The sequence below is a fragment of the Ostrinia nubilalis genome, chromosome 12, assembly GCF_963855985.1.
Source record: "Ostrinia nubilalis chromosome 12, ilOstNubi1.1, whole genome shotgun sequence".
Classification (NCBI taxonomy): domain Eukaryota; kingdom Metazoa; phylum Arthropoda; class Insecta; order Lepidoptera; family Crambidae; genus Ostrinia; species Ostrinia nubilalis.
In genome coordinates this window covers 11,347,149-11,359,329 of record NC_087099.1, presented here as the reverse complement: position 1 = coordinate 11,359,329, position 12,181 = coordinate 11,347,149, and the positions used below count along the sequence as shown (strand labels likewise).

The window sequence follows — 12,181 nt, the reverse complement described above, 5'->3', positions numbered from 1 at the left end:
CTCACATCGCATATATTACAAACATCAGCATTGTTATTATCTAACGGGTCAAATCTTGAGTGAATGTTTCTAGTTTTAGAATAATTATCTAGAAAAACAACATTAAAAAGACCCCAAAAATTTATTTAAATAAATAAAAACCATCTAGTTCACTAATTAAGCATTAAGTGTAGATTCTAGTTCACCGTTTGCTTGTAGCTCTTTAATAATATCTAGTCCACCAACTAGTTCACCTTTTACATATAACTGGGGGTATGTGGGCCAATCTGAGTATTCTTTCAGCCCTTGGCGTACTTCTTCATCAGTAAGAATATCGAAGGTGTCATACTGAACCCTGCAAAACACAATGTTTTAATAATAACATTTACAGTATTAATTATAAAGTTTATAATTAGACAAATTATTTAAAGCCAATAATATATTTTATTCCCCTTATACTAATAGTTTCTTCTTTCTCAAGTTTTACTTACCCTGAGCCGTTTAATATTTGAATGAGAGTTCTACTAAATCCACATCGTGGTGCATCCCTTGTGCCCTTCATGAAGACCATGACATTGTGTTTATTTATGAGAGCTTTCAATCTATCCTCCAATTTCTGTGGTGCTGCCTGAGGGGCTGCTCCTTTGCCAAGGCTGTGTTTTTTAACTTTGGAAGTAATTTGGGCAGCATCAGCTCCGTCAATTCTGTCAACTTGTTGTCCGTTCTTGAATAAAATTACAGTCGGTACAGAGTCAACCTGCAAATTAATAAAATTATTACTAACATCAAGTCTCAATAACTTTGATCATTGAAATATGAGTGATGTTTTATTACCTTATATTGCAATGAGATTTCAGACAGATTTTCAGCATCACATACAGCGAATTTGCTCCCACTGTTTTGAACTTCAGGCACCTTTGATAGTTCGTTAAGCACCTCTGTTACTTGACCACACTGGTCGGCCCATGTAGCAGCGAAATGTACTACGGTCAAGGATGGAGACCTACAAGATAATGCTTATTATAACTATGGTTACAAACTTGAAACAATCTCAAAACATCCAATGTAATCACTTATTCCTCAGTGAAATAAAATAATCGTATACTGCTTTAATTGTACATAAGTTAATAACCAGTTTCACTGCACTTACTTTGTAAAATTCACAAAATTTTCATTAGAACTTATTGTAGCCACAGACATTTTCAGATGAGAGGTTAGGTTACCTATGGTACGGTTTTTGAAACTTTGTTTTTCAAAGTTTTGTATCGTCACAAACGTATTATTAAACTGCTTTTAAATAATTCACACTAATTACGTTTCACAATGGTAATAAATAACAGGAAAGGCAACCTACAAATCACTTTATTGCCCTCTGAATCTGACTGCAATGAATTTTATTTTATAGTGATGTAGATCAACCGATGAAAGAGTTATAGTAATGTAAATTAGAAATGGAATTAATCGATTAAGGTTAATGTACACACTACACTTCATAGATTTGATCGATAAAAATTATTGTAGTTGTCACTACTTCACTATGGCACACTCCGCCGCTCATACAAACCTGCATCGCGGTGACGGAGTTTTAGATCCTGCCAAAGTATATATAGACAAACCAAGATGGTGTAAATTGGACCTTGGTCCCCGAGCATAACACCCGCTCGGAAGGAAGCACTAACATCTAGCTTCCTTATTGTGGTTGAGCATCATATCCCACATAGTCATGGATTATTGGGTATTTCGCCGAAACAGGAAATTTTCTGTGTCTAGGCAGGCGAACACGTCATATATTTTTATATCTTTAAGTATACATTTAAATAGGAAAGTTCATCAAAAGTTTTATTTGTTTTTGCTATTACAATAGCAGAAACTACAAATAAAACCGTAGAAAAACTTAATCAAAAGTAGTTCGTCTAATTTCCTTGTTATCTCCATTACTGTTGTTTGCCAAAATGAAGGCACATTATAACAAAATACAAATTGAAGCATAATTTCATTCTAATAGCACTCTTTTTTTACATAATTATGAGAAACGTTTGGCTATCGGAAAATAAAAACTTTAAATGTCAAATACTTAAAGGAAGGAAATAAAGTGAATTTAAGTTCTTGTCCGCGTCAAAAGTATAATTTCCCTGGGTCTTCTTATCGACCATTGTAGTAAAGAAACGAAAAAACTTAGAATGTAACGCACTGCACCGCTACACACGGCTCTTGGAGTATGAGTATTCTTTGATTTCGTCCCAAGAGGCCGTCGAGGCAGGACAGTACGTCGTTGATCAGTTTCCCTCCTTGGGTTTTTGTTTACTGAAAATTCAATTTCTTTGGACGGTTTTTTGCAGCTAAACAATGGATTAATTTTATTGATTATTTACACAAATGTAGCGTTTGTAGCGGTAAACCTAAGGTTTAAATAGTAAATGCATAGGGTAAATATGATTTTGTCTGTGGTGTCTTTTAGGCATAAATCGAATTTCTTTGGCCCTAATTTCCTTGTTTTCCGTAGCTTAAAATGGCCTAGGAAATTATAAAAGAACAATTTCAATTCGGCGTATAGTCAAATGAACGTTATATTAGGACTTTATTTTTAACGTAATGGGGAATTTTTTAGTTCATTATTCCCCATTATAAGCTCCAATTGGTGTTAACGGGGATTAGTGAACTATTTGTTCACTATTGTTATTATTGTATTATTATTTTATTATTGTAATAATGAACAAGTAGTTCACTAATCCCCGTTGACGGGGATTGTCAAGGCAAAATTGTGAATTTTTGGCGACATTACTATACTATTGTATATTTTGATTTGATTTTTTGAAGTTGTTAAGTGATTTGAAATTTTAAGGTTCTGGAATGTTACATGTCATCATCATCATTTCAGTCAGCCACGCACAGGACGTAAGGTTACAACAACTGTTACAAGTTATAACAATACGATTTTTTATACATAATTGAGAATGACAATAAGTACCTATTTTCCATCGATTTTTGAAATTGAATTTTTTTAAATTCTGAAGTTAGAATCCAATTTATTGTTTTGTATAAAAGGTGATATTTTTAACAACCTTGTTTATTTGGCGGTCAATAAATCGAAAAGTCAAGCTACATTATTAAAAAGAAATAAGTAATAATACTTGAAGGTGGGGTTGCTTGGTTGGAGATTAACGCGTCTTCGGTTCCTTTTACATAATATTCTTGAAATAGGAATGTGTGGACACATATTAATTGAGCGAACATCAATTTAAGGTGAAGGTGGCAAAGTGCGCCTACTGAGCAAGTGCGCCTACCACAAATATCTCGAAAACTACCGACTGGATACTAGTAGTGACACCTTACATCGATGCTACAAACTAAATTATAGTTCTTGGTGATAGTCACAGCTGGCTCTAGTCATGTGAGTTTGAGACACGCGCTATTTTATTTTCACTGTCATTCAAAGTGTTTAGGAGAGATGACCATGTGGTGATCATCGTCCTAAATCTCAAGAAATTGAGTGTTTACCAACATACGAGTGAGATAAGTGCACAATTTAAATATTTTGCTTTAAGATTCTGACTTTATATAACTCCTATCTAGTAAAATTTATATATTTATTGCAAGTTAAATATTCTAACCTTAAATTCGCATAGTCGGGAAAGCGCGCCATACTGACTTTTGATATGGCGCACTTCGCCGCAATCCAGAGGTTACCAACCTTTTAAAACGTGTCTTTTTTATAAGCTTTTATTTAACTTGTTTATATGGTTGGGTCTAATCTTGCAACTGAATTTCAAATTATACACGTTTATTAGTGACAAGTGACCCGTCCCGCCCGGTTTCGCAAGGGTAGACATTACTCACCACCCGTCAACTTACCCACCAACTTATCCACCAAAATTTACCCGCCACGCCAGCCCACCCGCCAACATACCCGCCACGCCAACTCACCTGCAACGCCAACTTACCCGCCAACTCACCGACTGATTCACGCCTAATATATTTTCCGCAGCACATGCGATGACAGACATTTTATGGCTATTTTTTCACCTTGGGTTTACATTATTGTATTTTCGTAGGGATCTCTATTTTATTTTTAAATAAGATATAAGTAGCCTATGCTAGTCAAGGATAGTGTAGCATTCTAATGGTGTTTTTTTTAATCGGTCCAGTAGTTCGCCACAAAAATTTTTTACCCCTTGGGTTACATTATTGTATTTTTTGTACATGACTGGCCCTTTTATGTATTTTTGTTTCTATAATCCACTGTAATTTTCTAATTCTTGATCCGATAAGAAGTGTGTGCTATTGTTGAAATTACTTCAAATCCTAATGTCATCCGCCGAGTGTCAGACCTTAACCACCAAAATACAACGTGAAATTTTAATGGTTGTTTTCCCGCGGCAGGCTAATTTTTCTTCAGTAGTACTTCAACTTTCCCCAAGGAACATAGGTCGAAAAACTTTTGATTATTTTTTACAACTAATTTTTAGAAGATGTTTTTTTTTGTTTTCGTCACCTAGTACTTATTGTTAAGAATTTATAATAAATACTTATTATACTTAATATTTAACTGATTTTAAATCCTTTTTAAGGTTCCGTAGTAAACTATGAACTTTAACTATGATCTATGAACTTCCGTAGTTAACTATGAACTACTTGACACTCGATTATCAATATTAAGAAAAAAGGTTTATATCCCCTGATTTAAGATAGTATGGCGCACTTAGCCGAAATTTGGTTTAAAATCCATAGATTCTTCTAGAACGTGGCTATAAAAAAAAAGAAAGTGTTATGCGTTTCGTTGCTTGTTTTCTTATAATAATATATGTCTGTTTTTATTCTAATGCTTTATTATTGCGTTTTGTTAATACCAGGCGCACTTCCCCGATTTGTCGGTAAAGTGCGCCTAGGGTTCATGTTTTATAATTTTGTGCTAAAATTCATTGTTTTACTGTTCAGATTCCAATGGCACGAAATTTGTTGTAGTTGTAAAACATCACAGATCCTTTTGGTACGACAAGTGTCATTCGTGAACTTAAGTAACACGAGTTATATTGCACTAAAGTCAACTATGCAAAAAGTATGGCGCACTTTGCCCCCCTCACCTTATATCGATTTCATGCGAACTAGACTTACAAACAACACTATTTTGCGGTATTTTTTTTTCATTTTGACAGTTGGTCAAGTTACAGATTAAACAACGCATTGTCATGCACAGATTAATGGTTAAAGTTTGCTGGGTTTAAAATGGTTTATATTTCGATTTTCTAACTGTAACTTACGTAGTAAAACATAATTAAATTATAATCAGCTTGTATGTAGCTCCAGTATTTGCTTTTTCGTTTTAGCTTAGTGCCCGATGTACTGGCATGAATTATATTTTAACGGTAACGTTATCGATTATTTTTTCCAAACCAATGACAAATCGGGATTGTCGGGCTCGGGCGGTGTTTTTTGAGGTTAGGAATTGTTTAATTCCAATAACATCTATTATGCCAATTTTCTTCTAAAAGTAATCTTAAATTTCAATTTTGAGTAAGAATTGAATTTATTTCACGAAAAATGGCTACTGTGTCAATGGCGCCTGCTCCTGGGATGCACCAAATTGATTTGTCGAAGCTAAATCTTCACCAGCTGGGTCAGTTGAAGCAGCAATTGGATCAGGTGAGTTTCTTGAGCGATTCTTAGATCTATAAGCTTACATACTAGATATTAAGAATGACTTAAGAAGTATAGCTTCTAATCTCTTATTCTTATTTCAGGAATTAAATGTATTTCAAGATTCTCTTCAAACACTAAAAATAGCACAGAGTAAATTTGTGGAATCAGGAGAGAGTGTCGAGAAATTGACACCACAAACCAAGGGCAAGACTGTTCTGGTACCTTTAACTGGATCCATGTATGTCCCTGGAGTAATTACAGACACGGAACATGTTATCATTGACATTGGCACAGGCTATTATGCTCAGAAAGTAAGTATTGGCAGTCTAATATCAATTCTTTTTTTGTTATGCATGACAAGGCAGGTATTTGACTGCAATCACACCTGGTGTTAAGTGAGATGCACTCTTACTACTTCTTATTGTTATAGAGCTATTCTCTTTCAGAAAGAGCATTTTACTTGCTGTTTTAACTTTGAACACTGTTAAAAGATTGCCCTAAAACTATCTTGCATCCCTAATTTATGATTTTGACAAGCAATATAAACAATGCTGTTTACAGTTTTTTTTTATAAAACCTTACTTCTCTTTTTCAGGATATTGAAGGAGGCAAAGACTATTTCAAAAGGAAAGTCCAGTTTGTAACAGAACAAATGGAAAAGATCCAACAGTTAGGCACAGAAAAGTCAAAGGCCAGGGAAGCTATCTGCATGATGATGGAAATGAAACTGCAGGCGCAAGCGCAGGCCCAGAAGGCAGCTTCATAACACTTGGCTCGCATCTGTGTTCACGAACTGCTTGCTTTAATACAAATTTACTCCAAGAATGCAAGGGGCCGTTCAAGTATTACGTAAGCACCAAGGGGGTGTGGGGGGGTCTCTGTTTTGCTTATTTTGGATGACATGGGGGGTAGGGGGGTCTAAATGATGATTACGTCATCGTTAGTTATTTACGTTTTTTCGGGGATTCCCGCAAATATCATATGCGTAGGCTAGGCACTCGCTTTGAGAACTGATTAGGGGAATTACCGCACATTAGGGAAATTACCGTGCGCTATTCACTTGTCTAATAATTAACTCTCGTGCTGACATTGCCCATTGGAGAGTCGTAGTCCGCATATCATCAAAACACGCGGCCTTCCGCGCGCGTGTTGTAAGCATTGAAAGTTATCATTTGTGTTTATGTTGATGCATTGATGCAATTATGTTTGTTATGTTCTTTATTTCTGATTATATTTTTTTGTCCCTTACTCTGTGTGTATCAGTTAAACCTAATATTTTCATGAATTTTCCTATTTTAAAAATGACAATATAAAAAACATTTATAACTAAAAATGTTTACGTAAGCATAGGGGGAGGGGGTAAGTGCTTTGCTTACTTTTGATGACAAGGGGGGCGGGGAGGTAAAAAATGGTAAGAAATCTGCTTACGTAATACTTGAACGACCCCCAAGTATAGGTACAATAGAAGAATATACAACATTTTTACTGAAATCATTTTAAGTTAAACGACTGAAGCATACATTTATACATGAGAGACATAATTCTTTGTCGAAAATGAATGTGTACCTACGTTATATTCATTCTCAGAATGGAGTTCATAGATTTTGTTGTACCTACCAAATGTTACACATACTTTGATGATACTGTTGTGTTAAATTTATTTATTAATTTTAAAGCTGGGAGCACCCTGCATTCATTGATGATGTTAATTAAAAAGTAAATTCTCATTTTGGAAGATCACAAATTATACTATTAATATGTGTTATGCTTAACTATTATTTTAGTTTCTCTTTAAAATATAAATAAATTAATATTCTTCACTATCTTTTTTATTTTATATAGTAATTAGATAATGTAGAATCCCATTTTTAGTTGAGGACGACACTTGGATGCAAATTAAGAATCAAATATGAAAAAGGGTGTATTGTTTGTATTTTCGTTTTTTTATTAGACAAGCAAGTAATACTTGCGGTATGGTAGTTTGAAATCTATTGGAACATTACACATTATATTAGGACTATGTTCTTAGGTTTCACTCTGTGCTAGATTGTTTCGGTTTATTGATGTGTAAAGGTTACTACACACATAAGCGGGCCGGCATTAGTTCTTGTTTGGCTTCAGTGGCCAGTGTTCATGTGCGCTAAGCCGAGCGGCTTTTTACCCGACTGCGTTAGAAGGAGGGTTATGTTTTTTCCCGATTAATCATCTATTTTATTAGTCAATAGTGTATTCGATTTTCACGCCGGCGCAGTGCTGATTAATGGCCGACCCGCAATGTACACCGGCCACAGTATTAACTCACCATTTCCGTTTTTGCTCTCGATCTCATCAAATGATTATTCTTTGCGATAGAACGAGACGACATGACCTGCAATGGGCAGTTAACACTGTTGCCGATAGTACGTGCAGAAACCAGTGGAGCGTCGGTAAACACCTAACGTTGTTGACTAACGGCTTACGGGCTTTTTACTACTTTTTTGAACCAGTAAACAGACCTACCTATCTAATACCTACTTGGGTACTCGTAGTTAATCTGACCAGGGAATCGAACCCGGGATTCATCTAATTAAGTAATGCGCATCTATGCCATCGGTATGGTGGCGTTACAATTTTTTCGTGAGATTTCGTGATAACGATCGATCTTACGAAAAAAGTGTAATCGTGTTATGATAATTAATTAGGTAAGTATGTTTTACTTACCGTAGAGGTGTTTTACTTAGGGCTGATTTTTCAATAGTCAGATATCTTATAACTGACAATGTGCCAAACTTATTCTTCAGTTAAAAGTTATCTGACGATTGAAAAATCGGCACTTAATCGATTATTTAATGTACTCGTATAGGTAGAGGAAAAGAGTAGGAGACAAGAATTTGTGACACCAAATGATTTATTTTTTTAATAGGCCAAAATGATAGCGCTGATATCTACAATATAATGACTTATTATAAACTATATTATTATGTATCTACAATATGTCTTATAGTCACAAAACAATATTAACTAAATAAGGCAACGACTATTCCTTAACTTTGTAAACAATTTCTATATAAGTGTTGTAAATCAAATTGATTTTTTATTCAATTATTTCTTACCATGAACACGTGAAAAGTTGTTGGATACAAGATAGATTTTAATATATTAGTAGGTATAAGAAATTTACAATGATATCAGCTTTAAGTATAAATAATACGTACATTAAAAGTATTTAAGCTGGAATGAAAGCTATTCTTTTAGGGCAAATAAATAGCTTCGAGACTGTAAATAGACTCAATTTGTATTGTGATAGTTATTGATTAAAGTTATAAAGTTACCAAATACGGATCACCACTCCCAAGATTTAAATTCATAACATTTCGAAACTTTTTGTAGTCCTAGTTTAAGATTGTGGATCTTCTATTTACTTTCTAATATTGACTGATATCAGCACCTAAATTTAAGTCGTGTACGTATTCGTAAAAATATTTTAATTGAAATTAATAACTATAATAATATTTACATTTTATTACATTATACCCTAAGTAAGTTAACTGTAACATTTTAAATTAATATCGATACAAAGAGAATACCCAGTTTGCGTTCCATTGCCTTTGGCGGAAACAAACAGTTCAATCGAGCCGTGTCGCCTCAACTCTACACTTCGAACGTGCGCGAGCGCAGAAGCGTTACGCGAACAGATCACTCGCCTGCTCGGCGAAGTCCTTATCTCAAATGGTGTAGTACTCCGGGGCGAAGTCGTTGGCGAGGTTGCTGAGGAAGTGGAAATCCGAGGAGGAGTTGGAGTTGTCACCGGCGGGGGTGGCGTGCGTGGCCTCGTAGAACTGCTGGAAGGAGCCGTAGCCGTCGCCGCAGTCCCCTGTGCCCCCGTAGGCCTCGCCCGCCGCCCCGGCCGCCGCCGCTCCCGCCGCGTACCCTGCCGCCGCTGCCCCCTGCTGTGACCCATAAGCGCTCGCATCATAGTAAGCATTCTTTGCGTAATCATTCCCGTGAGCACTCTTCTGACCCTCACTCCCGTAGTAGTTGTGTCCGTGTTCGTGTTGACCGTCGTGGTAGTGGTAACCGTAGTGGCTGTTCGGGTAACCCATGTGCTCCCCGTAACCCTGCGCCTGCTCGTAGCCGGGGTGGCCGTACGCCACTTGATCTTTACTGTAAGCCGGGTAGCCGTAGTTTTGATACATTTCATGAGGGTACGTCTGTCTTGACCCTAGACCGTTAGCCGGCCTCGCAGGCGACCCGTCTTGCTGTCTCGCGTGTGCCTGGCCCCGTGCGTACGCGTGTTGCTCAGGTCCCTGTATGGCAGGGCCGTAACCCTCGTAATTTCTACTACCCTGCGGGTATTGAGCTAGTTTTCCAACGAACTGCTTCGAATCGACACGGAAGTCGGGGTGGGGTACGAATTGACCCGGGGGTGCGTTGCCTCTTATAACATATGGGGGCATGGCGTTCGGCACAGCTTGTGGGTGAGGCGCTCCCGGTGGAGCGTTCGGAGGTGAGGGTCGTGGATAGTGACCGAGAGGACTCGGGTGCATGCTGGAAGGCGTCCCAGGTGTCGAAGACGGAGTCAGACTTACTGAAGAAAATTTCGCACCATCCGGTAACCCTGCTATGGGACCGAGGCCGTCTTTTGAAGACGATGGCGACACCTTGCATGTGGCGTCTAGAGAAGGTGATCGTTTTCTAGATTCTTGTTTGATCCGCTTAGCCAAATTCCTAGGAGCTGCGGGGATGACAGATGCAGGTGGATGGGCATCCCTTGAGTCATCTTCGGCTAGTTTGTCGAGAGATGAGGAAGAGGCTACACTAGAGGCTCCGTCACTGGCGAAGCTGTTGTTGTTGGTGGCGCTAGGGGTGTTGTTGTTCCTCGTCCTCGAGGCGAGCTCGGGAAGCTCTTCAGCCGGCGAGCAGAGCGCCCCCGGTGGCAGTTCGCAGCCCTGACAGCTCTTCTTACCAGATAAGGGCCCATCGTCGTCTAAAAACTTGTCGATTCCTGTTTTTGAACTTTTTCCGCCTTCGGATGTTGTAGAGTCCTTATCGTCACCGTCTTCGCTCTTACTCAGCGTTTGCCTCTTGTGCTTCATGCGTCGGTTTTGGAACCACACCTTCACCTGCAAAAAAGATAAAGGACAATCAGCAAGATGGCTTTAGTCTATATTTGTTTCAGTAACCTAATTGAACAATTGCGAAAGCAAACTAATCGAAAAATCCGTACCTGTCTTTCAGTAAGGTCAAGGGACGCTGCTATTTCTATTCTTCGGGGTCGGCACAGGTACTTGTTGAAATGGAATTCCTTCTCCAATTCTAACAATTGGGTATTTGTGTAGGCGGTCCGGAGTCTTCTAGGCAGGCCATTTTCTGTAACAAGTAGAAATAATTAGTTAATTTCGTACACAGATTACCTAATGGTAGAGTCAAGAAATAGTGAAAGTAGGTACGGATGAGCTTAGTTTGAATAATAAAGTTATGATGGAATAGAATAGGTAATGAGTAGGTACTCGTACCTAACCTAACTACCGCGAGATTTGACAATATTGCATTATCATTATAAAATGTTTTCAAACCTTTCTTACAACCAATACATAATTAAAAAGGCTATATGTATGTGTATAACTTTACTTTTAATTTTATAGACCGCTAACTATTCCTGGAAGCTTTCAATAACAGGGCCGAGGCGGTCCGCGGGTGAGCTTTCCTTTAATGTAATAACTTGATCGCATGTCAGAGCACCGCCCTTGACGCCATTGTGTAGAAACGTTGTTCTTTTTATTTTACCACAAAATACGAATTGGAATTCGAAATTCAAATTACAAAAGGGCGGCGAATAATGGGGCGATCGCGTTTGCGTGATGATTCGGCTTCGGTGTGCATTCGCAATGACACTTGCGCGTTTTTCGTGACCCCTATTGTAATGGAATAAAGGTGGTGTTAAAAATGGTGTTGTGGTGGGGTTGGCAGTGGTGGCGCTTGATTGACGTGGCCCGTCGGCTCTCTACGATTGGACAAGAGCAGCTGTCAATCAAACCGCGCGAGCCCTCAGTTCCGCGTGACTGCGTCGGCCTGCCTTCTGTGCCCATTCTACTATTGACCCACTACAAGCTATGTACAGTCGCCAGACTCTACAATTTAGTTCCAAAAGATGCACTTTACCTACAGGTTGACGTGCTTCTATTATAAAAAATGGAAACTTGAATATGAGACGCAGAATTTCATACTAACATTCAAGCATGATTTAGTAGAGTTGTTACTGCTAGGCAAACAATAAAATATTATCGCGATAACGTTATGTTTTATAGGCATACAAGTATTAGCAATGTAACTAAATTATAAGTTTACTGAACCCTGAATTCGATAGCCTTTGGTCAGCCAAACTGTAAGTTGTCCGGTTGTACGCTGCCTTACACAAATGTTAACCAAATATTATTTTGTACCAGACTGTTGTATTTACCACACGGAGAGTTTCATTCATATTTGGACACTTATGAATAGAAATTAAAAATGGGGCGACAAATAGTCACAAACAATACCCCATAACGTAGTCAGTGTCAGACTACTGATTCGAGGGTCAGTAGTT

The 12,181-nt window shown here is 37.9% G+C and overlaps 4 protein-coding genes across 4 annotated transcripts in view; 1 reads left to right on the top strand and 3 right to left on the bottom strand.

The window, feature by feature from the left end:
- The window catches only part of LOC135076942 (testin), a 110,796-nt gene that overhangs the window by 38,010 nt on the left and 60,605 nt on the right, over positions 1–12,181 (bottom strand). The gene's annotated exons all lie outside the window — the stretch shown is intronic.
- Positions 103–1,389, bottom strand: LOC135076935 (glutaredoxin-3). The gene is made up of 4 exons (XM_063971454.1): positions 1,130–1,389; positions 814–982; positions 471–736; positions 103–334 (listed from the first exon to the last, which is right to left on the bottom strand). Exons 1-4 carry the CDS (start codon positions 1,177–1,179, stop codon positions 157–159), a joined length of 663 nt encoding a protein of 220 aa, XP_063827524.1. The 5' UTR covers positions 1,180–1,389; the 3' UTR covers positions 103–156.
- On the top strand, positions 5,399–7,436 carry LOC135076547 (prefoldin subunit 5). The gene is made up of 4 exons (XM_063970990.1): positions 5,399–5,619; positions 5,718–5,927; positions 6,212–6,447; positions 7,068–7,436. Exons 1-3 carry the CDS (start codon positions 5,518–5,520, stop codon positions 6,380–6,382), a joined length of 483 nt encoding a protein of 160 aa, XP_063827060.1. The 5' UTR covers positions 5,399–5,517; the 3' UTR covers positions 6,383–6,447; positions 7,068–7,436.
- LOC135076943 (homeotic protein proboscipedia) overlaps positions 8,492–12,181 on the bottom strand; it is a 69,937-nt gene continuing 66,247 nt past the window's right edge. Inside the window, exons 3-4 of the mRNA XM_063971464.1 lie at positions 10,823–10,965; positions 8,492–10,718 (exon numbers count right to left, since the gene is read on the bottom strand). Coding sequence (XP_063827534.1) covers positions 9,321–10,718; positions 10,823–10,965 — 1,541 coding nt within the window. The 3' untranslated portion in view covers positions 8,492–9,320. The remainder of the gene's footprint in view (positions 10,719–10,822; positions 10,966–12,181) is intronic.

What these genes read in the sequence shown, in the direction of transcription:
- LOC135076935 (XM_063971454.1), bottom strand. Translation starts at nt 1,179, where the DNA reads ATGTCTGTGGCTACAATAAGTTCTAATGAAAATTTTGTGAATTTTACA. An exon ending in AATTTTGTGAATTTTACAAA is followed by an intron (nt 983 to 1,129) that starts GTAAGTGCAGTG and finishes ATTATCTTGTAG; the next exon opens with GTCTCCATCCTTGACCGTAG. An exon ending in AAATCTCATTGCAATATAAG is followed by an intron (nt 737 to 813) that starts GTAATAAAACAT and finishes ATTAATTTGCAG; the next exon opens with GTTGACTCTGTACCGACTGT.
- LOC135076547 (XM_063970990.1), top strand. Translation starts at nt 5,518, where the DNA reads ATGGCTACTGTGTCAATGGCGCCTGCTCCTGGGATGCACCAAATTGAT. An exon ending in TGAAGCAGCAATTGGATCAG is followed by an intron (nt 5,620 to 5,717) that starts GTGAGTTTCTTG and finishes TTCTTATTTCAG; the next exon opens with GAATTAAATGTATTTCAAGA. An exon ending in CAGGCTATTATGCTCAGAAA is followed by an intron (nt 5,928 to 6,211) that starts GTAAGTATTGGC and finishes TCTCTTTTTCAG; the next exon opens with GATATTGAAGGAGGCAAAGA.